We start from the raw sequence: 26,031 nt of genomic DNA, 5'->3' as shown, positions 1-26,031 counted from the left end.
GCACAGGGAATAATAAACTATAGAAGGATTTCTATCGAGCACTACTTCCTAAGTGCAACTTCAAAACTTTTGGGAAAATCAACGACCATTTAAAGTTTTTATGGTAATATTTTTTATATTCCAGAATAAAAAGTATGAAAAAAGTGTCCAATTAGTTATAAATAACATGACAGCCAGCCAGATAATAAAAGTGGCACATATTTCAGCATTTATTGGGTAGAACATAAATCTAGGGTGCTCGCATAAAGCAGCCTAACTGCTTAAAAATTGCCACTTGGATGGAGAGTTGTCTCATTGGCACTCGCACCACAACTTCTTTAACATATATATTATAAGACTTTTCAACCTTGACACACAAAAATCAAATCAATTTTTTATCTATTTCCTATATGGAATTAAATATTTGAAAAAGCCCCGCTATTGGGCTATTTCGTAGCGCCCAGTTTTTTTGTGTGGAGGAAGCCAGATTTACCAGAGAAAACCACTGATTTTCGATAGGAAAACTGACAATCCTAGTCAATTAAAATTGGAGTCAAGTGCACCCACACAAGAAGGGTTCAAACCCACAACCTCAGTGTTGACTGGCTAGTGATTATAGTAGTTACTACTTAGCCCATCCTATATAGATATGTACCTTCTTTCGACTGATCTCATGCTGTCCCTGAGAGTTGTCCATTGGTACAACAGGACTTGTGAATCAAGGGAGATAACACTTGGTGGAAGCACTATTTCTTTTTTTATCACTGGCATATACCTGTTAAAAAATAGTTAAAAATTAAATAGTAACCTTAAAACAGAGGTGCCTACATCTCATAATCTTAATTTTATAAAGGCTTGTATTACGACAATTCCTTAAATTCTTAAATAAAGAAATAATTCAATGTTGTTGTAAGTTTTTATATTTGCTGTCTCAAAATAATAAACTGCAATGTGCTTTATATTGTCGTATTTAAAAAAAATCAAATTTCTTGGACCACAGGCTTTGTTTTCCATGTTTATCTTGTTTAAATCTTTCTAGAATATTAGATTTAAATCAAGGAGATATTACCTTACAAGTGAGCAGAAAGGTCTTTATTTTGGTATTGGAACCCAAAAGTCCAATTTTTGAGATTATATTCACGTTATTTTTCTACCGTGTAGATTAATCATGTAAATAAATCACTCATGAAATTTATTGTTCTGTAGGTGTTTTAATTAGGTGGAATATTAATGATATTATTTCTGTAATACACATACTTGAATGTAGCCACGATATTCCGTCTTCCGAAGTACTGACTGAAACTATGATGTAATGAATGGCAACAAGGATCTGGTCCCATACGTCTCGTGAACGTGTTCACATAAAATCTTAATTCTAAAAACTTGGCAAAAGATAAACTCCATGTATCATTACTCATGGCTGCTAAGGGAGTCGCCTGAAAAACACAAGTAAAATGATTAACTAATAACTTGAGGAGTCACTTAACATGGCTGCTAAAAGTATGGCCTGAAAAATAAAAATAAAATGAAAACAAGAATGTGTCCAAAGTACACGGATGCCCCACTCGCACTATCATTTTCTATGTTCAGTGGACCGTGAAATTAGGGTCAAAACTTTAATTTGGAATTAAAATTAGAAAGATCATATCACAGGGAGCATGTGTACTAAGTTTCAAGTTGATTAGACTTCAACTTCTTCAAAAACTACCTTGACCAAAAACTTTAACCTGAAGCGAACGGATGAACGGACGCACAGACGGACGGACGAACGAAGGCACAGACAAGAGAACATAATGCCCCTCTTCTATCATAGGTGGGGCATAAGAAAAATAAATAACTTAAGGTGTCACAATCCATGGTTGTTTTTAGCATATCATGAAAAACAAAAGTATAATTGTTAACCTTTAACTTCAGGTTTGCTACTCACACTTATCAAGAATGATGTCAACAATACAACTGAAACAGTAATGACAGTACCTTATAACTTAAATCTTTGAAAAGCAATTACACAAAGACTTAATATTGACATGCATGTATTACATGTGACCCATTGCAAAAAGGATGGTGTACATGATTTTACCCCAGACTTGTCTTGCTTAATCAAGGATGGTGTACCTTTGAGGAGCACATGATTTTACCCCAGACTTGTCTTGCTTAATCAAGGATGGTGTACCTTTGAAGGAGCACATGATTTTACCCCAGACTTGTCTTGCTCAATCAAGGATGCTGTACCTTTGAGGAGCACATGATTTTACCCAAGACTTGTCTTGCTTAATCAAGGATGGTGTACCTTTGAGGAGCACATGATTTTACCCAAGACTTGTCTTGCTAAATCAAGGATGGTGTACCTTTGAGGAGCACATGATTTTACCCCAGACTTGTCTTGCTCAATCAAGGATGGTGTACCTTTGAGGAGCACATGATTTTACCCCAGACTTGTCTTGCTTAATCTTAATTTTATTATGTTGTGTATTGTGACCTTCGTCTTTACAATGTCTTTCTTTTGTCCTGGATTTTGTCTTTTTTTTTAAGGTTCAATGACAATTCAAGGTTAAACTGGATACCTGTCTACACTTTCTGCACCAGTTCCACATCATTATATCTTTATCTCCTCCTGGTACACAGTTAGATAACTTCCTCAGAGATATAAATATAGATCCATGGCCATGTACTATTCTCCTTACATGATCCAGTAATGGTACTTCACAATTCTCTGAGGGACACATGTATGGCTGGCAACAGTAAGATTCCCTAGAATAACAAATGAATCTGTGAGCTACTGCTCACTAAGATACCCCCACCCGTTAAAAGTATAAAGTAAACAAAGTATAAGGTAAACAGGAAGTTGTAGGGTAATGAATATGAAAATGCATCACATGGTATAGCTGACTCATATAAACTCATACCTGTCAACTGACCCGTATTCTGCGGGTGTGACCCGAGATTTTCACAATTCTGAGGGATCACCGGGACACCCGCCGGGTCATTGAAATAACCCGGGAATTCCAAAATGACCCCATTTCACCCGTATTTCTTAGCCTTGAGATTGATTTCATAAGTAATATTCCTTTGAAATACCGGCAAATTAGTAATTCTTCCATGAACAGGCAGTTCATATAGCAATGTAAACTGTCAAATTAAGTGACCCATTAAGTCCCTAGAATAACAAATGAATCTGTGAGCTACTGCTCACTAAGTTACCCCCACCCGCTAAAAGTATAAAGTAAACAAAGTATAAGGTTAACAGGAAGTTGTTGAGTAATGAATATAAAAATGCATCACATGGTATAGTTGACTTATTAAAACCCTGAAACCAAATTTCAGAAATCTTGAGAAAGATGTAACAAAAAATATTCATTTGACGGATTGACAGACTGACAGATGAACCTAAGGAAGGATGGAAAGACAGACAGACAGAGGGGCATAACTCAAGAACGGTTAGAGTGATGCTACTAAAATTCAAATTTGCTCTGTATTTTGAGATAATAAGCATTTTGAATAAGTTTCATATCATTTGATTGAAGCAAACTTAAGTAAGAGAAGGGAAACTAATTTTGGGACGTACGAACGAATGTATGTACAGACAGACAAGGGTAAAACTTAATGCCCCCTCCACAATGGCTTGGCATAAAACCCAGAGATAAGCAATGGACACATGTAGGATTCCTTTAAAATAAAAACAAGGGAAATAACTAATGGACACATGTTTCCCAAATCTATTTTATATAGCTATACTATTTTTCCTCACACTTCAACAATCAAGGCATAGTTATACTATTTTTCCTCACACTTCAACAATCAAGGCTTACCTGGCTATCTTTCATAATTTTTCAATTGAGAGACTCAAAATTTACTTAAGTTGAAGGGACAGATTTGAATAACACAGAAATCTTTCTACCTACCTGAAACAGAACTTTTCTAGGAATCCACCCAAGGTCATATCTTGTCCACTATAGAAGGGCATTGACACAAGTCTGAAATGTAAAGCATCATCATTATTAGTTAAGGAATTACTGTTATACTTTTTCTATCTGTGAAGAAATAACATCAATAATCATGTGGTGCACACTGAATAACCTGCATAGTGGGTTATTTTTAAAGTAAATGCCACATTTTTTATATTTCATACATTCTATCCTGTCTGGATTTAGTTTGCTCTGACTTCTCTAACCGACTCACTGTATGGGAACACATGAGTTGGGTTTGTTTTGAGTTGTCTGACAAAATGTGCAGGAACACATGAAATTGGAAAGTTTGTTGAGAGTTTACTTTTGACTTACTTCCTGTTGAAGAGCACATGTATTTAGGTTGTTTTAGTTTTGTCTGAAGTAGTAACTGAGGAGGAACACATGGATTTGTTGAGTGTTTTCAAAAATACTAGAGTTTCAGGAACACATTGGTTTAAAGAATTTGCTAAGTTCTCTATGAGGCATTTACAATGGAGGAACACATGTGGCTGGATGATTTGAGCTCCTCTAAGTCTTTTCCTTGGAGGAACACATAAAACACACTTACTGTGGAGGAACACATGGGTTTGGATAGTTTGTTGAATTCTCTGAGTGGCTACTCAATAACACCATGAACTTCTGATGATTACTGTAGTCTAAACAGTCGACCTAAAAATAGAAAAATAAGTAATCCTTAAAATTTGAGAATAAGTGTTCTATAAATTTCAAGTTACACAATGGGTAAAGAAAATACTTTAATTTATATTATGATTAGACCTGATTTAGCGGAACCATTTCAAACTTGTAATTCCTTTTGAATTTTGAAGTAAAAAAAGGATTGAATTTTAAAATAATATTCATGTATTTCCTGATAAAAATATCTGTATTTTCTATTTTGTTTTGTATGCAGATTTTGGCAAAACCAAGAAATCAAGTATCAAACAAAATTCAAGATTTTCTCAATCCACGAAAATCCATTAAATAAATGAATCCACAGTAATTGACCTTTATACAACCAGTTAAAAATGTCAACCAATTCCATTTTAAGTTTCATTCAGTGTGTATTGACAACATGTCATTGTTTTTATCTACATCAAAAAAGGTCCATTTTTTCTACCATAGAATTTACAGGCCCAATAAAGGAAAAAAATATTTATTTATAACTCATCATGGTAGCTATACTTTCACAGTATGTATATACAATTTCAACTTGTAACCATAGTAACTTACCCCAGGTGCTGTCTTTTCTGTGACTTGATGTGTGTCTTGTTTATCTGCTTCAGAAACAATGGTTCTTGGTCGAAGTTGTATCCTGCCACCTCTAGCTCTGAAATCTGCTATCAGATGCTACAAACACATAACAGCGTAAAGTTATTTTTTAGACTAATAAATACAGGTACTTGTGAAAGGTGTAACTAGTGAAGAAGAAACTGCTGCCAAACATAGTTTCTATCTCTGATCAGCAAACATTGAAAACTTAACCGTAATGTCATAGAAAGACATGGTTAAACATGAAACTACTTGATTTTTTTGGGAAAGAATCATATTTTTTTCCTTTTAACAAATATTCCTTAAATGTATCGCAAAGATCTAGTGTCAGAAAACATAATGTGAAGGCCTATCAATCAACATAACAAATCAGTGGAGATAACTGGTTCCTGGTTTCCATACCTGTAGATGCTTATCTTTCAGGGATCCAGTTATCTGTGTAAGAATCAATGGGTGTGGCTGTGATATTTCAATATCTGACCATGGGGAAGCTGGTTTGGGTGGGCAGTACGTCTCCACAAGTTGTTTCTTTTTCTCTCTGTAGGCTACAGGCTCAAAATACTTGGACCAGAACAAATCATCTTTGAAAAAGTTTCTAACAATTGATCTTGATCCAAATTCTGTTTCTAAATATGGCAATTCAAACTTAATATATGGAGATGTTGACAGTAGTATCTCTGCAAGAGTCTTTTTAAACTTTGCACAGCGTTTTTGTGTTTTTGCTTCCAGAGTGACAGTACTATGAAAGATTGCATCATCTTGGTTTTTCTGGTACATATAAAGAGGATCAGACTGGTCGTTCAGGGGAATTAACCCAGTCGAATGTTGTCTTCCTAATTTAGTCTGACCTTCCTCAACTTTTAAGGTCATACTATGTGTACTGGTCTTACAACTATCACCAACTGCTACAAAAGAGCCAACATTTTCTGTATGGTCAAATTTCCTATTGTTATACTCGTTCTGATTTGCTTCAAGCAAATTCTCAGGTGTTTTACTTTTGGAAGAATTGTCTTGCATAGTTATCTCCCCTTTCTGAATGTCTGTTTCACTTGAATCACTTTCTCCTATATTAAAAACAGGTCTATCAGAGTCGGTTTCTAACTGATTGTTATCAGCTCCAAGATGATCAGTACTTTGTTGACTTCTATCTTTATGTTTATTATCTCCCTTGTTTGTATCCTCCGAGTCTAATTTTAACAAATTTACCCCCGATTTAGAATCCAGTAAATAGTCAGACACTTTCACACCTGTTTTTTCTTCGGTAAAGTTAATCACAGAATCAGTCTCCATTAAGCTGTCGTCTGCTCGTGAATCGGGCATAGCAAATTCATCCATACAATAAGACATCTCTAGCTGGGAATTATAACACGCAGTTATCATCAGTTTTACAACCTTTTTAATCTGAAGAGAAAAGGTTTTTTTAATACTGTAAATTCAGAAATTATTGCTTGCATTTATTATTGCAATAATGTTATTTTGAACTAAAATGTGATTAAATTTTTTTGCAATATTTAGAAAAATCCTGTTTAATTCATATAAAAATAATTTCAAAATGTGAGTTTAAATTATTGCAATTATAATAACTCTGTTGCATTGTCCCCAATTATAAAAACATTGCAATAATTTCTGAATTTACAGTAGATATTTATTTTCATACCTTAGAATTGGTTATTGCTGTTTTTGCATTTTTATCTTTTGTGCTTTACTTATTTTTCTGTATTATATGTAATTTTGTAGGTTGAATACACTATTTATAATAGCTTCCCAATGTAAAAAGCATTGAGATATGTACCAGTTATGTGTCACATATTGATCTTTCAAGATAGAAATTTAGTTACCAGTAAAGTCACAAATTCAAAAGTGAACTTACCCTTGTCAGTTCTCCTTTCGACCCCCCTCTAAGAACAATGGTACAACCCAAATGTTGAGCACATCCATCAAAGCATAACAATGTCTTTGTGTCTCCTACAAAACAATACATTATAATAAATGATCAGAAAAATATCAACTATTTGGTATGAAATTGAAGAACTATAGTAGGCAATGTTTACAAAGACCTTAAACAGTTTCACGGAAAATACATGAAGTTGTATTATCAAGACAATTTTATATTGTAGCCAGTAGTCTGTAGCTTTTTAATGGTGTCGAATTGAAATTTCCCACTCCTTTTTCTTTCCACCAAAACACACTTAAAACACAGTAAAACCAAGAATAGTTAGTTAAATTGAGTTTCGAAACCAAATCTGCTTATTGTATCGACCACATTCCCTATGAAATAAATGGGTTATGAGAAAGTCTTAACACAAGATAACGAGAAGACACCTAGAGTGGAACAAAGTCTATAACAATACACAGGTTCTTTAGATTTTACTTCATCTAGAACAAGCACTAACTGCTTAACTTTGTTAATACTAAACTATATGAATGGTCCTAAAAGATTTCTTGTAAAAATTTGATAGCTTCAAAGACCAATAATACAATAAAAACATTTACAGATGGTAACAGTATTCAGACGGATATGTTACAAAATATGTCATTTACCTGAAGGTAAGGTGAAGTGGCATACTTTAAAGTTATGACAGAATCCGAGAGTTATTGGTCCACTAACTATCCCATCTATAGACGGTAATATACATCCCTGTGTTAGTCTTTCTATTTTCTCCATCACAGACTGAAAATAAAAACATACCGGTACTGTTTAAAGCAATTGTAAACGGAAAGCATAACTAGATAATCAAATGTTGATGTTATGGTCACATGACAAAACTATGTCTATGAGCTGATAGACAAAACACTTTCAGCCAATCAAAAATTGAATTATCAGAGTATAACTAGTTTGCATTTGAATTTACTAATATCATAAATTTCCTGTATCTTGGGTATAAAGAAATCAGAAACACAATTGACCATGTGTTGCTTGATCATAGGCAGATCCAGGGGGGCCCTCGGGGCCCGGGCCCCCCCTTTCGTGGGAAAAATTTGGTTGATTATATAGGGAATCACTGAAGCATGACTGGAGAGGGCCCCCCCTTAGGTCAGTCAGAGGGCCCCCCCCTTAGGAAAAGTTCTGGATCCGCCACTGTTGATAGTTATTTCATATTCATCGGACGGACTGATGGACTGACAGACAGACTGGTGGATGGAGAGACAGAGGTAAAACAGTATATCCCCACTTTTTAATTTTAAAGTGGGGATGTACTGACTAAATATCTATTTACAGTTACAATTTTTCGTCATGATTTATCGATTGATTGTTGCAAGCCTAACGTCAAATGGGGTTGTGGTCATGCTAATCTGTAAATAGGATGTAGGGAAGATAGTTTTGTTCTAGCCTATAAAACAATCTTATCAGTAAGTTTTCTTCTTAATAAAATCATAATTATAATGTCTGTCAGTGAAACAGCATATACTATTGTGATCTCGAGGAAGACATTCTATGTGACATATAGGTTTATCTATGTCAAGTTCATATATCTATTTAAGTTCTGTACCAGCCATAACACATTCTTAAGGTTTATATATAATACTTACCAGTTTAACATTATACACCAGTGTAATCCCTTTCTCTAGAAGATAATTCTGTGCTAGTCTAGAGACGGACTTCTCTACTATTACAATATTAGGTTTGGGATGTAAGGACGATATTTTCTTTACACTTTTCTTCAGAAACTCCTCTTCCTATAATCAAAATATAATTATATAAAAACTTCTTGAATATATGTTTGAAGAACAATGATAATGCTTTTTTGTAAAATTGTTTGTTTTAAGATTGTAACACCATGATGACTGCTGTACCCATATTTTGACTATTTTATTTAGTATGTCTGTTTTGTTCATGCATCCTTGTAAATATAACGGAATTTGATGAGACTGTTGTAAAAGTGAAAGGTTTAGCGCTATAAAACCAGGTTCAATCCACCATTTTCTACATTTGAACATGCCTGTACCAAGTCAGGAATATGACATTTGTTGTCCATTCGTTTGATGTGTTTTGTCATTTGATTCTGCCATGTGATTAGGGACTTTATGATTGAATTTTCTTAGTTCAGTACTTTTGTCATTTTACTTTTTAATTACAATGTATAAAAATGATTACAATGTGGCAATACCTGAATTACAATGTAATTTTGATAACAATGTAGAAACCAGTTACAATGTGTAAATAAATGTTCCTTGGCTTCAATCTAGAATTTGACAATGAGGGTTGGTTGAAAAAAAACTTTACGACAAAAGAGATGATTTCATCTTTCCAATTGTGAACTTTCCATTTCTAAGTAGCAACAATCCAGCAGCACCTGCATACGGGGTATATAGCTCCCAATTGATACGAGATTCCTGTGCTTGAATTTCCTATCATGATTTTCTTGATAGAGGGTTGATGCTCACAAGGAAGCTATTAAACCAAGAGTTCCAAATGGTGAAGTTGAAATCATCCCTTCGTAAATTTTACGGACGCCATCAGCAGTTGGTTGCCCTTAATGGAATAACTATTTCACAAATGTTATCGGATATGTTCCTAACGTCGTAACTATAATCCTCTTCCCTTTCATGAATGTGACCTACCGATTAGACTATTTACCGGATTTGTTATAAGCAACACGACGGGTGCCACAGGAGTAGGATCTGCTTACCCTTCCGTAGCACCTGAGATCACCCCTAGTTTTTGGTGGGGTTTGTGTTGTTTATTCTTTAGTTTTCTATGTTGTGTCATGTGTACTATTGTTTGTCTATTTGTCTTTTTCATTTTTAGCCATGGCGCTGTCAGTTTATTTTTTGATTTATGAGTTTGACTGTCCCTTTGGTATCTTTCGTCCCTCTTTTTTTGTTTACAGATTGGAACTCTTTTATTTAACTCATTTATACAGTTGGGTATTCAATTTCTGTTTGCTGCTCATAATATTGGGGAGTCAATGTTGTTAAACACCTGTATAACAATAATATCTTTTCTCTTAAAATTGAAGTTAAAATTAGAACATTTAGTAGAAACTTTTATGTTATTTTACCTGTAGAATTTGAGGTTCCAATGAGGAGAATTTATTTTCTACTCTCTGATATTCTATAGAACCTTTAAGCAGGAGAATATATGGATTGACAAGCTTCTGTGACATCTGTTTATGAGCTATATTCCTGGTAAAGACAACACCATGAACCAACCACGTCTGTTCCTTTGTATCTCCAGGGATCTATAAATAGATAATTAAAAAAGTCTTGAGGTGAACACCGATTAAACAGCATTAAACATGTGCTGTTAAGAAATTGCTATTTGCCAGAATAATTTAGTTTTATATGACTTTTATATGATAGTTTTCCTCATTTTCTGGCAAAGCTTCATATCATTACCTGTTTAATTTGACATTTATGATAACCTTAAAGGGGCACTAGCTACAAGATATATAAAAAATCTAAAGTTTGAATTTTTTTTGTTCAATCAATAATGAAAGTAAAATAGTGAAATAACAATTCGCTTTTTGCAGCCAAAAAGGTTCAATTTTGGAAAATTACGCTAAGAAACATTGATAATTAGTGATTCACTTGCAAGTGAATGAGTCGACCTCTTTAAATCTGTATTCATGTGAACTTCAATTTTAACCCCTAGCTAGAGATTGACAACGCATGCATTGTACGTGTACTGGTTATTTAAAGAAAAAGAATGTCAACAATGAAAGTCAAACTACGGTAAATCATTTGATTACTAATTCGATGCACATAAAATCATTCTTATACGGTTAAAAACAATGAGAAACATCTATTTTTAATCTATAAAATAAAATCAAACAGACCTATACAAATCCAATTGCACGTGTTGGTTTAATCTATTCATATCTTTATTTATGTTTACATTGATTATATGGTCATCTGAGGTCAAATCGATAGTTATTTAGATGGCGTCTGGACTAAAATATGCACGAAATGAACCTATATATTATCTACCCCATGCTCTGTAAACTGTTTATATTAGACTTTTGATAATTTGGATAAATGTTTTACATTGTTATAAATCAAATATGAGAATTTGAGTCAAATTGGTGACCATGAATTTGACAGCTAGAGCCCCTTTAATGTAGTTTTTCTGTCCAGACAAAGTACTGACATATATAAATATTTATATATAAACAGTGACCTGTATTTAAATTTATTACTTTTGTCATTCCATTGGTCTTTGGTGTCAGGAAGTTGTAAATGATTCTTTTTTAAGTTACTATCCCTTTGAGTTTGAAGCACTTATTATAGCTTTATTCCCATCAACTTAAAGCTTTGTGCTTTTAAACTTGACACAAGATAATATATATGTTCCAGACCGTATGAGTATTTGGACCGTACGCGTACGGTCTGGACCGTATGCGTACTTTTTCAAAATACTCATACGGTCGGACCGTACGGGTACGGTCTGGCTTATATTAAGAAGTTGGCAAAGTTGATTATAAGCATATAACAGATCAATTTTACTTAACTCTCAAATTGATATAAAAAAAGGTTTACTGTAATAGTAATTGAAAAAAAACACTTTATATTTAAATGATTTAAAAATTCACGCTAATTAAATCTGTTAATCTCATGTATTTAGCATGTCGATCACTCATTAAAATAACTGAATTATGATCACTAAAATTGAAAATATCGGAAGTAATTAGTTTTGGAGATCAATTGTTTTAGAATATTTAGCAACTTTACCAAAAAATGCAAATGCTAAGGAACATTCACAAACTACAAAAATGTAAATGTAAAAAATATTAGTCCGTTACTCGTGGTAGCAAGTGTAACATTGGTTGAGGGTAATTAGGATCAAGATATATACAATTAAACAAGTATTTTAAAATTTCAATTGTTCATTTGTTTATTTTATCCGTGTAATTGTATTATTATTAATCATTTTAATAAGTAAAACTAAAAATAAAGATTGTGATTAATGTTAATTTGTTTAGATTTAACCCATATGACCTAATAACATGTATTGTCAGCTCATACTGGACCATACGCGTATACTCATACGGTCCGACCGTACGCGTATGGTCGGACCGTACGAGTATACGTATACGGTCCGGACCGTACGCGTACGGTCCAAATACTCATATGGTCTGGAACATATATATTGTGCACCTATTCTGACATAGTACTGACCTGTTTGAACATGACATAATTCAGTATATTCATGTCGTCTCCTTCCTCTCTGACATTGGGTCTGACATAATTACTGACACGTTGTGCTGTACTGATGACAATGTGACATAGTACTGACCTTTTTGAACTTGACATATTTCAGTATATTCATGTCGTCTCCTTCCTCTCTGACATCAGGTCTGACATAATTACTGACACGTTGTGCAGTACCGATGACAATGTCAGTCCAGGTTTTAGACAATCCTTCGTCACATAACATCTGCTGAACTAAACCATTCAGGTGATCCTGATGGGCCTTCCTGTAAATAACAGGAACCATGACGATTACAAAGTTACGGTAATAAAATAAAATACAGTTGATGAAATACAATTTTAAAACATGCTGTTCAGCGTGAGCCAAGGCTCCTTGCTGAAGACCGTACTTTGACTTATAATGGTTCATTTACAAATTGTGACTTGGATGGAGAATTGTCTCATTGGCACTCATACCACATCTTCTAATATCTATAAATAAATTATTCTTTAAAATACATTTATCTTTATTGTTTTCAGGCTAAGTCTAAAGCTACTGTGAATTTCAAATAATACTGTGAGGTTTTTATTAATGTAAATGATGTGAATGAGTGAGATTCTCAATCTAATAAGAACTTGCTTTCTGATATTTGAAACACATAGATATATCTGCATTCTGATTTTCCCGAAATCACAGTAATCAATATCAAATTTTTCACTGCTATAAAAAAAATTAAAGGCTTTAAATTTTTGTAACTAGATGTATGTTTTGTCTACATCAATGATGCTCAAATAAAAATAGATGCAAACAACAAGTAAAGTACAAAATGTATATTTATTGACACAAGATAATATACTGGTTGTGTCTTTTTTGTGACATAAAACTGACCTTTTTGAACTTGACATAATTCATGAAATTGAAGAGCATGGTGGACCCAAATTTCTGAAAGGTTTTGCTGAGAAAGATGAGAAAAGCTTAGCTGATAATTGTATTGGATTTCAAAATGTGCCTCCATACAGGATGTTTACACATGAACACCACTTATTAATTGGCGCAATAACACTTGTTTTTATTCCAATCCACTTACTTGAGTAAGGAGTAAGCCCTTCTCTCTCCATTGTCTTCCTTGAGGGTATCTGAGTTTCTCCAGCAGACAGACTTGATCAACTTGGTGGCTGGTATACTCTGGGAACCACTAAACATGCTGGCTGAAATATAGAATTATTTATATGTCAATTAGGGGAGGCTTGATGGCTGGTATACTCTGAGAACCACTAAACATGCTCACTTAAATATAGAATTACTAACATGTAAAATAGGGGAGGCTTGGTGGCTGGTATACTCTGGGAACCACTAAACATGCTGGCTAAAATATAGAATTATTAATATGTAAAATAGGTGTGGCTTGGTGGCTGGTATACTCTGGGAACCACTAAACATGCTGGCTAAAATATAGAACTATTAATATGTAAAATAGGGGGAGGCTTGGTGGCTGGTATACTCTAGGAAACACTAAACATGCTGGCTAAAATATAAAATTACTAACATGTAAAATAGGGGGAGGCTTGGTGGCTGGTATACTCTGTGAACCACTAAACATGCTGGCTGAAATATAGAATTATATATATGTAAAATAGGGGGAGGCTTGGTGGCTGGTATACTCTGTGAACCACTAGACATGTTGGCTAAAATATAAAATTACTAACATGTAAAATAGGGGAAGGCTTGGTGGCTGGTATACTCTGTGAACCAATAAACATGCTGGCTAAAATATAAAATTACTAACATGTAAAATAGGGGGAGGCTTGGTGGCTGGTATACTCTGTGAACCACTAGACATGTTGGCTAAAATATAAAATTACTAACATGTAAAATAGGGGGAGGCTTGGTGGCTGGTATACTCTGTGAACCAATAAACATGCTGGCTAAAATATAAAATTACTAACATGTAAAATAGGGGGAGGCTTGGTGGCTGGTATACTCTGTGAACCAATAAACATCCTGGCTAAAATATAAAATTACTAACATGTAAAATAGGGGATGCTTGGTGTCTGGTATACTCTGTGAACCACTAAACATGCTGGCTAAAATATAGAATTACTAACATGTAAAATAGGGGGAGGCTTGGTGGCTGGTATACTCTGTGAACCACTAAACATACTGCTTAAAATATAGAATTATCAATGTGTAAAATAGGGGGAGGCTTGGTGGCTGGTATACTCTGGGAACCACTAAACATGCTGGCTGAAATATAAAATTACTAACATGTAAAATAGGGGGAGGCTTGGTGGCTAGTATACTCTGTGAACCACTAACATGCTGGCTAAAATATAGATTTATCAACACATAGTGGAGGTGGTATAATTGCCAAAGAGACGACCACCAACCACAGCTCAAAAGACATGGATCTAAGAATTTATATTATACTGCCTTAAACAATGTTAAATTTATACTGTACTAGACCTCACCCACGTGCCCGTCCTTTACTGAATAGAAGAATCTATGCCTAATATTGCGCCTGGATTTTTAGAATTCTTATTGTCATTTGGTAAAGTCATGCTGATTTTAAGGTGCACAGTTATTCCCTGTAAAATGATGAAGTTCAGGTGTGATTATTACCTGTGTTTATAACAAATCCTTAATACACCTTTCAGTTTTGCACCTGACAGAGGTGGAACGTACAGATTAGATTACAGGGATTAGGTAATTTTGTGATATAAACTATTGGAATTGGTATCGATTCGACCAGAAACTTGTTGGTAATATTAATCATGTGGAACTAAAAGCCAAATCTTACCTGATATAATATCTTCTGTATAGCCTGCTGCATGTGAATCTTGTCTCGGTAATGGTTCAAATTCGTTGTCTGTAGAAAATAAAATCCAGATCAAAACAGAATATATATGTAAAATATAATCACTTATTTAATATAACCATACAAGTAACAGATTTTGGCTATAATTTCATTTTGGAGATGTTTTTAGAATTTTTTTTTTTTATCTGAATGCTCTACCTGTTTTCTTTGCAAAACAATGCATTCCAATGATTCTATAGATCAGTACATATACTGGAACTTATTACAAACTGTTTATGTTCAAACAACCTCAGGCAAACTCAACCTTGCGTTATGTACTATTTCAGGTCTCTGATGGTCATACAGCTCCTCACTTGTTCAAGTACTTATACATCTTTGCATTTCAATTTTTTGTGTTTAATAGTATTGAGAATTGAAATGGGGAATGTGTCAAAGAGACAACAACCCGACCATAGAACAGACAACAACAGAAGGTCACCAATAGGTCTTCAATGAAGCATTCTTAATGAAGTCAATCCAGTAAAAGGTTTTGGAAGTTATAAAAAGTTATCTAATTTTAATTTGATAGAAGGTATATTCATACTGTTTGTATTATGACACTGACACTGTATCCTTTAAAAACTTTAACAACTAACCTTCATTGCTGTCAAGAGGAACATAAAATGTACTAGCTGTCTCATCCTGTCCACTGCTGCTCTGGTCTTCTGAGGCAGTTACTGTAATCAAATCATCACTTCATTACTATATTTTTTATTAAGGCACATGTTTTTTCTGAAACCTGATGTTGACTTGACAGAGATAAAACTGTTAACAGACCTTAAATATGAAATCTGTTTAATTGTGTCAAGCGTCATTGAGTTTTTATAAGTAGTTCTTCCCACATAATTTCTTTCAAGTAAATTCTTGATATGAATACAGGATATGTGATACAATTTATATTATATTATTGAAGAGTTGAAATCTTTTAGATGTATTATTGAATTTCACACCTACACACATACTACTGTGAAAGTTCTTAAATTCGTGGGTATCAATTTTCGTGGTTTGAGCAATATTTACATGTTCGTGGGTTTTTAAATTCGTGGATTTTAGTTTTCTAAAAAAAAAAAAAAATTGAAAAATTGAAGCCTTTAGAAACGAGGGTTACAAATAGTCTAGATTGAAGGAAATTGCAAAGTAAACATTGACCCGTGTAAATCGTAGTGATAACACTAATTAACCCATGATAAAGTGATCAACAGATTAAAGACCATCAAAGGTGTTAATTAGGCCATTAACATGTCACCTAAAGAAAACAGTAACATAAACAAATGCTATGAATTGTCAAATAGTTCTTAGCAAAATCAAGACCAGCATATTTTTTTTATTTCTTATATGTACGAGAACTATGAGGATATAAAATGAACACTTTATCATACTAGCATATCAATACCGGAAATCTGACTGTCATTAATCAAAAACAAAAGTTGTACATTTTAGGTTATTAAAGATTAAATGGGTATAATCCTGCATGCGGTTGTAGTTCTGTGACTGCTATTAAAGTATTCTCAGAGTTGGTGCTATTCAATATCTTCTCTTAGACTAGATCATACATGTCATATCAGTAGTCAAACCTACCGATTGGGATCTTTCCAGGTCTTAATTTAGACAATGGTTATTTTATTTCGTTGGACACTTAAATTCGTGGATAAAGTCATCCACGAAAACCACGAAAATTGGTACCCCACGAATAAAAGTACTTTCACAGTAACACTTGTACTCTCCAGTATGTATACAATGTGATTCCGTCACTCTAAAACATTTTAATCTTATTATCTTTGTTATCATCTTTGGAATTTTTGTATCATTTCATATTTTCTTAAATAACCATATTCAAGAAAAATAAAACTAAAGCTAATATTAAAGAACGTAAGAATATTAAAACCTACAGCTTTCCAACTGATCTGTTTTACTATCTATCTCCTGCAGCCATTGTGGTTCTGTACTGTCGGTTATACTGATGTCTGGTGGGTCTATAGGTGTAGTCTGTAAATAATAAACATTTACATAATTAATATTTAGTCCTGATAGCTGAGGGTAGAAAGCATACCCGCAAACCTATATGATTTCAACATGAAAATATAGCTCAATACCTCTTTTGTGGGAAAATCTGTGCAGAAATAAGCTGATTTCTAAAAATAACATTTTACTAGAGTGACAATTGTGTACATTAATAATAAGCCAATCCGAATCAGAATTATAACACACACAAAAAAAAGAAACCACTGAGAGTTGGTGAAGCCTTCATACTTTCTTCCAGTAATTTGATCTTATATGACCAATAATTGATTTCCAAAAATATAAATCTCCTTCGTACCCTTCCATAATCCATGTTAAGTAAACACATGTATACATAAAAGAAAATTACCTCTGATGGTTTATAGAGAGTAAAATTATCCTGGAAGATGTTCTGTTGTCCACCAATAATCTCTAGATAACCAGCGTCCAGTAAAGCTTGACCAATAACAACTGCCTGCATTCTGAAACAACAAGTGTGGACACACTCAAATATCTTATCTGCTTTATTGTTTGGGACTGGATTATATGAGCAAAGCCTTTAATATCAATGTACATGAAAAGTTTTTGCACCAATCACATTAAAATAACACCATGTGATACCTGTAAAAAATCCTTTGGTTACAGGTGGATAGTTGTCTCATTTGCAATTATACCACATCTCCTACATTTGGTATGATACTATAGACCAAGATTCCTGAGAAGCTCACCTAACATTAACACTGACTTAGTTTTTTATTGAACAATTAAGAAATTAAGATGTGTTCATCCTTTAAGCAAAATAAGATTAAATACCATTAAAAAAGCTATTCATTATTACCTTTGAGCTGCTTTGTCATTGCTAAGTAGCCAGTCCACCAGTTTATTTCCCACAATGCACTTGTAGTAGGTTTTTAGACGTATCCTATGACTCTGCATCTCAACACCTTTTGATTGATCAACAATTTGTCTCCAGATATCACGGAGTTGGACAGAATCCTGAAAAATATACAAAAAAATATTTTATGGATGAAGATTTTTTTTTACTTCTTCTTTGGAGGGACTGCCTGTACCATTTTGAATTCATGCTCTTATATTATGCAGGGCTACGGTAAGTGTAATATTTTATATTTTGGGTAACTTATTGCAAAGGAAATAAAACCTTTTCCCCTGAATGCGTTAGTCATTACTTGGCTATTTATTTTTTTGCAAAAAGAACTGTTAAATTGAGTAAATACAATAGATATTAGACAATAGGGGAGTTTATTCAATAGGAACTTAAAATTTCTCCTTGAAAAATCAATCATTGATTAATTTTGCTGAACAAAAAAAATCCTAATGATGAAAAGAACAATCTAGTTTATTTTGTAATATCAATGTGACTTATGATTACTTTTCTATACACTTACCTCTAAGAATTTCCTACCAAGGCCAGTATTCATATCCATCTCAGAACTACTTTGTGAGAGATCAAATGGTATCAGGACATCAATACTGGGTGTACCAGGGGCTAATATTGAGGACGACCTATTTAAAGACACACTTCATTTATTAAATCAAAATATATTTGGAAATCAATACTCAACAATATTCAATAAGAGGGCTATCACTGGTAATAAGAGGACTGAGGATAATTAACATTAAGGGGTAATTACCATGTCAAGCTGATCAGGTTGTTCAAAAATATTTACAATTGATATAATTTGAATAAATGCAATTTACAGAGAGGGAAATATATATAAAAGTTGAAGTCAAATCTCTTCCAATACATTTCTTTAACATTTACACATTATGATAGAAGGGATAAGGTGATATATTTGGGGGCACTGCACATACATCTTAAGGATTTTTCTATCAAAATACCAGAAACATTAGCTTCAACTAAATCTGTTGGATGTGTACCCTTTGAATTTGATGTCGTGGAAAAACTTGATTTAGTTATCACTTGTAATTAGCTTTGAAATTTTATATTTTACATTCAGATGATACCGCATTAATTCACCAAAAATTGAGTTTTATTATCATAGATTTTCCATCAAAAGATCACTCATGTATCCCTTGTCCATTTATTTTAAAAACAAGACTAGCGTGAGTGACAGCTGACTTATCTTAGTATAAAGAGTATCCTGAATGTAACTATCATTTGATAGAATTCATAAATTTTATCTAGGCCAAGCTTCAAATATAATTCAGTTATCTCAATTCTAATGCACAATCAACAAATCAGTTTATTTTAGTAATTATTTTGGAGTAAAATTTCATAAAACAAAAATTCAATGTTTGTGTCATTGGGTTGCTGTTTCATTGACATCATACACACCTCTCCATTTAATTACTATTAAAAGGTACACACATTTTTTAATGCTATTCTTAAACATAAAAAAATTAGTAAATGAATGTGGATTGTAACCTTGCTAAATCCTGCGATGTCCTCTTTTTGGAGCCCCATAAGCTGTATACTTGGGATTCTGGGTCCATAGACAGCTGGAGTTCCTCTTTATCATCCACACTAATGTGACCACTAGAATCATTCTGTAACGCACTCATAGCTACCTTACCACAATATGTACACACTCTAATTCCACCTGTAACAAATTAAATATAGATACATCAAACCTGTAAAATCAAAAGTGACCACTTGAACTGGAGAAAACAGACCTTATAAGAGATTCAACATTTTTAAATTGAAGTATTACTTCCTAATTTCTAAGGGGTATAACTGCTCTTTATCATAATTTCCTGTTGTTATGCACATCTACATATCTACATAGTATGTCCTTATTATCTACAAAGTTTCATGTACTCTGATGTGTGGTTACAGTGGAGTTGTGATGACGATAACAAGACTGGTGAACTGGCATACAGACAGATGTATCAAAAACCCTACACAACTTTTTTGAATAGTAGGGTATTATTAAAGGTTGCATTTCTGTAAATATTGACAATGCAATTTCTCATAGGAACTCATTTTAAGGCTAAAACTGTACAGAGTTTAAACTAACACTCATTTTTTTAACTACCCCTACCTCGAATGAAAGGTTACCACAGATTTCAATGTAAACAATATGCAGGTGTATATTTACTGGTAACATTCCCAAGTTATGTCTCTGTGAGATGGAACACAGATAGCAAAACTGGGAACCAGTATGTAAACAAAATTTATTTTCTATGAATATTCAAGATCTCCCCAAAAGAGGCGTGTTTTGAGAAACAGCTGTATTTACAAAGTGCAACCTATAGTGTGGCCTGACAAAACAGGCTAATCTTAATTTTAGTTTCTTGTGTATAATTTAGAGTTAGGTATGAGGTCCATTATCACTGAACTAGTATGCATTTTTGTTTAGGGGCCAGCTGAAGGACGCCTCCGGTCGCTATCTTGTTATTCCTGATTTCATTCAATTTTGTTATTTGAGGTCTGTTTACTTATTACCATAATAACAAACTTGAAACCATAGAGACACTGACCTTTATAACCTATAATTCTGCCTTGTAGTTCCTGATTACAACATTTACTACAGAAAATCTGTCCACAAATTCTACAATGATGGCGTCGTCTGAATGTCGTAAACTTGTCGCCGCAATCGTAACACTCTCTACAGCTTTCATCTGGCATCCAGTACTGTTTAAAGTCACTATCTTTATAGGTTTGTGGGGTCTACAAAATAGTTATAGAATATATATATAAATATACAGGACATCTGGCATCCAGTACTGTTTAAAATCACTGTCTTTGTAGGTTTGTGGGGTCTACAAAATAGTCACAAAATTTATATAGGTATACATGAGAAACAAAGACATTTAATGTCAACACAACAAAAAAGGACAAAATTTTGTTATAAAAACAAATTCTTGTGAAATCATTATTTGGCAAGTTCTGATTGCTGATAACTCACACACAAAAATTAACAGGAAAATCTACACATCTACAAAAGTATCCCCCATATCAGATACTTTTCATTCTTTTAAACTTTTATAATGTGATTAACTGGAATTATTGTTTTGAAATAAGGTTCATATGAAACCTTAAGTTTTCAGGGTAACTTTAATCCAAAGGTTCTATTTCTTGATTCAGGGTCATTTAAGACCTATTTATAGCTGTCTATAGTTGTGTATAATCCAAACCTCATGTACCAACTAGATATTTTGTGTTATAAAGTGCGTACTATACATGACCAAGTACGGTATTAATAAATGTATTCAAAGTATGCAATTCTAAAACAAAATATTGTGTGAAATTTTTTTACCACAAAGAGCAGCATCACGGAAGGATTTTCTGGGAATGCATATTTATAGAACAATGAATTTTACTTCGTACCCTGAACATTTAACCACATTTGTAAAAATATCTCAGCTTGGAAATGAGCCATCATTCACATCCAAGTTTACGATATGGACTGAGCAACAGAAGAAAACGTTACCATTACTGCCTATAAAAAAACAATTGTGCATATTGCCCTAGTTCCCTGCTCATTTATTACTCACCCAGTTCATACTATACTAGTTCCTTTCCCATGTATTACCCCTATCAATACTACTACTAGCTCTCTGCCCATTAGTTACTCACCCCTGTCCTGACAATACTACTCAATCTATTCAGAACTCCTGTCAGGGTTCTAGCTGTGGCTGTACTGTAAATATCCGGTAAACTGGGTTTAACAACATGCTTGACTTGAGGTAAACTAGGTTTATCTTCCACAGGTTTGTCATCGCTCACAGGGGAAGACGCTGAAAGGACTTCTGAAATGTAAAATAATTATGATATAGTATCAAAATTAACTTTTGATTTTCATATGTTGTTAGCTATTCTGTCTCAATCTTTTTAAACTGTGTAACTTTTCCCAGCATTTCACACCACAAGACCTACCGTTTCACTTCTTACCAATTATCTAATTGATAAAAAAGACTCTTTGCATGCTTTGCTTGTGTAGCTCTATTATTCTTTGTGTTCTGATGATAATAACATCAAATAACATCATCCAATGAATTTTTGTCTCTATTTTTTCAAGGTGTGTAGGGTGTTAAGCAACCAACAATCAATCAATCAAGATGTGTATCTTTACAAAATCTGAGTCCCCTTATTAGTTCTTCAAATCTGTTTGTAGCAATATCTATCTAATATATACTGTGGAATCTGGATTCATTTAATTTAGTGGGTACTAATTTTTGTGGATTGAGGCATTTTCCTGAATATTAGATTTTGTTATTTGATTGTGGTTTTTCAGAAGTCTTCATAAATTCCTATACAGATTTGTTATTCTTTGGAATTTGACTTTGTGGTTCCCAGGAACCATGAATTCCAAGGAAATTGGTATCCAACAAATAATAATGATCCACAATAACTTACCTTTGTCTGTTGTTTTAGGTTTCCTTTCTGTAGAGCCTTCCCTTGATGCTGATCGGCTCCCATCTGTGAAATATGTATAAATATATATTATTTACTGTGAAAAAATATATGCATATTAGGTCTACTATAGAAGGGGGAAAGTATATATAATACCAAGGGTGCTGAAAACGGGAGTACAACTGAACTATAGGCTTATGGCTAGGGATATAGATACATTAGAAAGAGGTACCGTTTAAAACATGAATAAAATGTTTATTCTTCAGTCTTCTGCATGTTCTGCTTATTAAACTTGTATTGGTAATTTAGTCCAAAATATTCAAAATAATACATGTAATATATAACTATATTTTAATAGCATGATAAATAGATTAAGTTACATTATAACAGTTTGCACTGTTAGCCACTAGTCCGATGCCTCAGACTAGAAAAAAAATTATTTGGACTAGCAAGTATTTGCAAAACTTTGTTTAGGCACATAAAAAGAATGGCAGAATATTGGTCTTCCGACTAGTAGTTCGAAATTTTTTGGTGCAGATTGTATATAAATAAATAGACAGCTGTCTATGTTCAGGACCCTATATTCCTCTTTATATCTGCTGGTTTTATCTCATGAGGGTTCTGTCTCATTGACCTATATATATACCCTATACACCTCTCATCTTCTTTTATTCATATCAAGAAGGTAACAGGCATATTTTTCTCTAGTGTTCCATCAGTAAATTTACAGTAACTTACTTTTCTTTCTATTCCAAAGTCTAGTAAACAGACTTCCTCCTTCTGAAATGTCTGAACTCAAAGGTCCAAATGAGGTCAAGGTTGTTGGTGGTTCATCCCATTGTGACATTTTATAACTTTCCCCCCACTAATTGATTACTCCATCTTCTGTATATGATCTGTTCACATTCATGCCATTGTTTCAAACAAATGTCCTAAAATGGAAGGTTTATGTTTCACATTACAGTAAGAAATCATCAATGTTATCTGAAGTGAGAAAAAATAATCAGTGTTTTCTCATCATGCTCATGTGAGGTTGCTCAGTATGAAATTATCAGTGTTTTCTCATGTGAGGTTGTTCAGTGTGAAATTATCAGTGTTTTCTCATGTGAAGTTGTTCAGTAATGAATTGTCAGTGTGTTCTCGTGTGAGGTTGTTCAATGTGAAATTATCAGTGTTTTCTCATGTGAGGTTGTCCAGTAAGAAATAATCAGTATTTTATCATGTGATGTTTGTTGTTCAGTAAGAAATTATCAGTGTTTTCTGATGTGAGATTGTTCAGCATGAAATCATAAATGTTTTCTCATGTGAGATGGTTCAGCAAGAAATTATCAGTTTTCTGATGTGAGGTTGTTCAGTAAGAAATTATTAGTGATTTCTTATTGGTGGCTGTTCAGTGAGAAATCATCAAAGTTTTCTCATGTGAGGTTATTCAGTAAGAAATTATTATTGTTTCTCATGTGAGGTTGTTCAATGTGAAATCATCAGTGTTTTCTCATGTGAGGTTGTTCAGTAAGGAATTGTCTGTGTTTTCTAATGTGAGGTTGTTCAGTAAGAAATTGTCAGTGTTTTCTCATGTGAGTTTGTTCAGTAAGAAATTATCAATGTTTCCTCATGTGACTGTGAGGTTGGTCATGATCTGACAGTAAGAACTTAACAGTGTGAAATTGTTCAGTAAGAAATTATCAGAGTTTTTTGATATGAAGTTGTTCAGTGAGTAAAAAATTATAGTGACAGTATACGTAGGAGGTACATTTTTATACATGTAGTCTTATCAATAAATACAAGGTACTAATTGCTTGTACATAACTGGTCCTACTAAAAGGCACACGGGGAATGAAAAAGCGCACAGGGAAAGAAAAAGCGCCTGGGGAAGAAAAAAAGCGCCCAGGGGAATAAAATAATGATAATTCATAACAATAAATGTTTTCCTGAATAAAAAAAAAAAATCATTGCTTGTTTTGTCCTTCATATAAATGGGGATATATACCATGCTACATGTACATCTAAAGTGTGTAGATAGTGTTGTTGCATTTTTACATTTTAGATTTCGAAATTGTATATAAGTAAGTAAGTCCATATAAACAAGAGTATATTATATATAAAAGAATCATGAACGATATTGTACTCGGTCAAAACATATATTTCGTTATTTAAAAAAAAATCAGTTACCAATATAAAAAAGAAAATGTGGTATGATTGCCAATGAGACAACTGTCCACAAAAGACCAAAATGACACAGGCATTAACAACTATAGGTCACCGTACAGCCTTCAACAATGAGCAAAGCCCATACCTCATAGTCAGCTATAAAAGGCCCCGATATGACAATGTAAAACAATTCAAAGGTCTTATATTTGCAACTGCATGGCAAACACTTTTCAAAGTTTTGTATTTTATTAAACACACTTGAACTGATCGTGGAAGATTGTGGAATGGTTTCAACATGCCTGCCACTTAAAAAAGAAATTGTGATACCTGGTACCATCTACGATCTGAAGAGCTGGAATTGGCAGACTTTGAAATGTTCCTCATAAACGAAAATGTGGATTATTAATGAAAATGGGTTTTTCCCATGACCAGTCTTGAAATTGATTAATTTCAGTTGTTTTTGCATTTTTCAATTGGATATCGTTTTTGAAAAACATGTCTTTTGATGTCTAACATTTTATAAATCTTCAGTATAGACTGTGATCCATTATCTGTATATGTATTAGGAAATCCCTCCTTCAAAGGAGCACTTCCTAATGAATATGTTTTTCAAGAAGTCTATATGTCTATATATACTTAGTTTGAAAATATAAAAAAAATAAAAATATAAATGTACGTCCCGTGGGGTGTACGTTGGCTACTTGCCAGACGGGAAGGTCTTTAAGAGTTCATTTCTCTTGGCATGTAAAGCATAGCATAATTTTCTGGATATGTATTCTACCATAAAACAATTGTCAGTGCATTTGCATCTGCAACCACAAGCACATAATAAGTGACTCGGATCTAAAATGAGCTGTGCGTCTATTGCAACGTTGGTAAGATTAAAGCATTTGGTACAGTTTCTAAAGCTACAAAGAAAGCTTTCAAGTTCATGCAGGTATGGTATGTGGGTATCATGCAAAGTCTTACATTCAAGAAGGAAGTGATCTACCGTTTCTGCGGATTCTTTGCATACATGTATTAAGCAGGTTGGATCTACACTATTTTGATTAAATAAAGCTTTGATGCTTTGAAGATAGTAGGTTCCTGTAAGAAGCTTTAGTTTTGTTTTAAGACGACTTATATCCTGAGATGATGTGCCAACACTTGCAAGACAAGGATGAGTGTTTCGCCAGAGTATATTGTTAGTGGATAGATAATTGAGAGAACTACAAATGTATATCATATAGGGATACTTTTGTTCTCAATTGATCATGCCAGACACTGTCAACTGCTTTTTTGACTTGTGTTTTCCATCGATTTTTATTGATGGGATTGAGCATTAGATAATGAGCTGAAGGTAGATTATACTGGGCTAGAATGCATC

The 26,031-nt window shown here is 33.5% G+C and overlaps 1 protein-coding gene across 1 annotated transcript in view; it reads right to left on the bottom strand.

The window, feature by feature from the left end:
- Nucleotides 1-23,449, bottom strand: part of LOC143074138 (1-phosphatidylinositol 3-phosphate 5-kinase-like) — a 49,275-nt gene extending 25,826 nt beyond the window's left edge. The window contains exons 1-25 of the mRNA XM_076249685.1: nt 23,256-23,449; nt 22,521-22,583; nt 21,741-21,913; nt 20,873-20,923; nt 20,642-20,831; nt 19,587-19,761; nt 18,586-18,703; nt 18,018-18,175; nt 17,550-17,661; nt 17,071-17,167; nt 15,778-15,858; nt 15,125-15,193; nt 13,415-13,535; nt 12,433-12,613; nt 10,199-10,378; nt 8,727-8,873; nt 7,737-7,866; nt 7,066-7,160; nt 5,598-6,596; nt 5,157-5,273; nt 4,495-4,595; nt 3,882-3,953; nt 2,544-2,730; nt 1,237-1,415; nt 635-754 (exon numbers count right to left, since the gene is read on the bottom strand). Of these exons, the coding sequence (XP_076105800.1) occupies nt 635-754; nt 1,237-1,415; nt 2,544-2,730; nt 3,882-3,953; nt 4,495-4,595; nt 5,157-5,273; nt 5,598-6,596; nt 7,066-7,160; nt 7,737-7,866; nt 8,727-8,873; nt 10,199-10,378; nt 12,433-12,613; nt 13,415-13,535; nt 15,125-15,193; nt 15,778-15,858; nt 17,071-17,167; nt 17,550-17,661; nt 18,018-18,175; nt 18,586-18,703; nt 19,587-19,761; nt 20,642-20,831; nt 20,873-20,923; nt 21,741-21,913; nt 22,521-22,583; nt 23,256-23,364 (4,025 nt within the window). The 5' untranslated portion in view covers nt 23,365-23,449. The remainder of the gene's footprint in view (nt 1-634; nt 755-1,236; nt 1,416-2,543; nt 2,731-3,881; nt 3,954-4,494; nt 4,596-5,156; nt 5,274-5,597; nt 6,597-7,065; nt 7,161-7,736; nt 7,867-8,726; nt 8,874-10,198; nt 10,379-12,432; nt 12,614-13,414; nt 13,536-15,124; nt 15,194-15,777; nt 15,859-17,070; nt 17,168-17,549; nt 17,662-18,017; nt 18,176-18,585; nt 18,704-19,586; nt 19,762-20,641; nt 20,832-20,872; nt 20,924-21,740; nt 21,914-22,520; nt 22,584-23,255) is intronic.
- Nucleotides 23,450-26,031: the final 2,582 nt, after the last annotated feature.

Source organism: Mytilus galloprovincialis, chromosome 5, assembly GCF_965363235.1.
Source record: "Mytilus galloprovincialis chromosome 5, xbMytGall1.hap1.1, whole genome shotgun sequence".
NCBI classification, from domain to species: Eukaryota; Metazoa; Mollusca; class Bivalvia; order Mytilida; family Mytilidae; genus Mytilus; species Mytilus galloprovincialis.
Note: the sequence above shows the minus strand (reverse complement) of the source record. Positions and strands in the feature narration are given on the sequence as shown.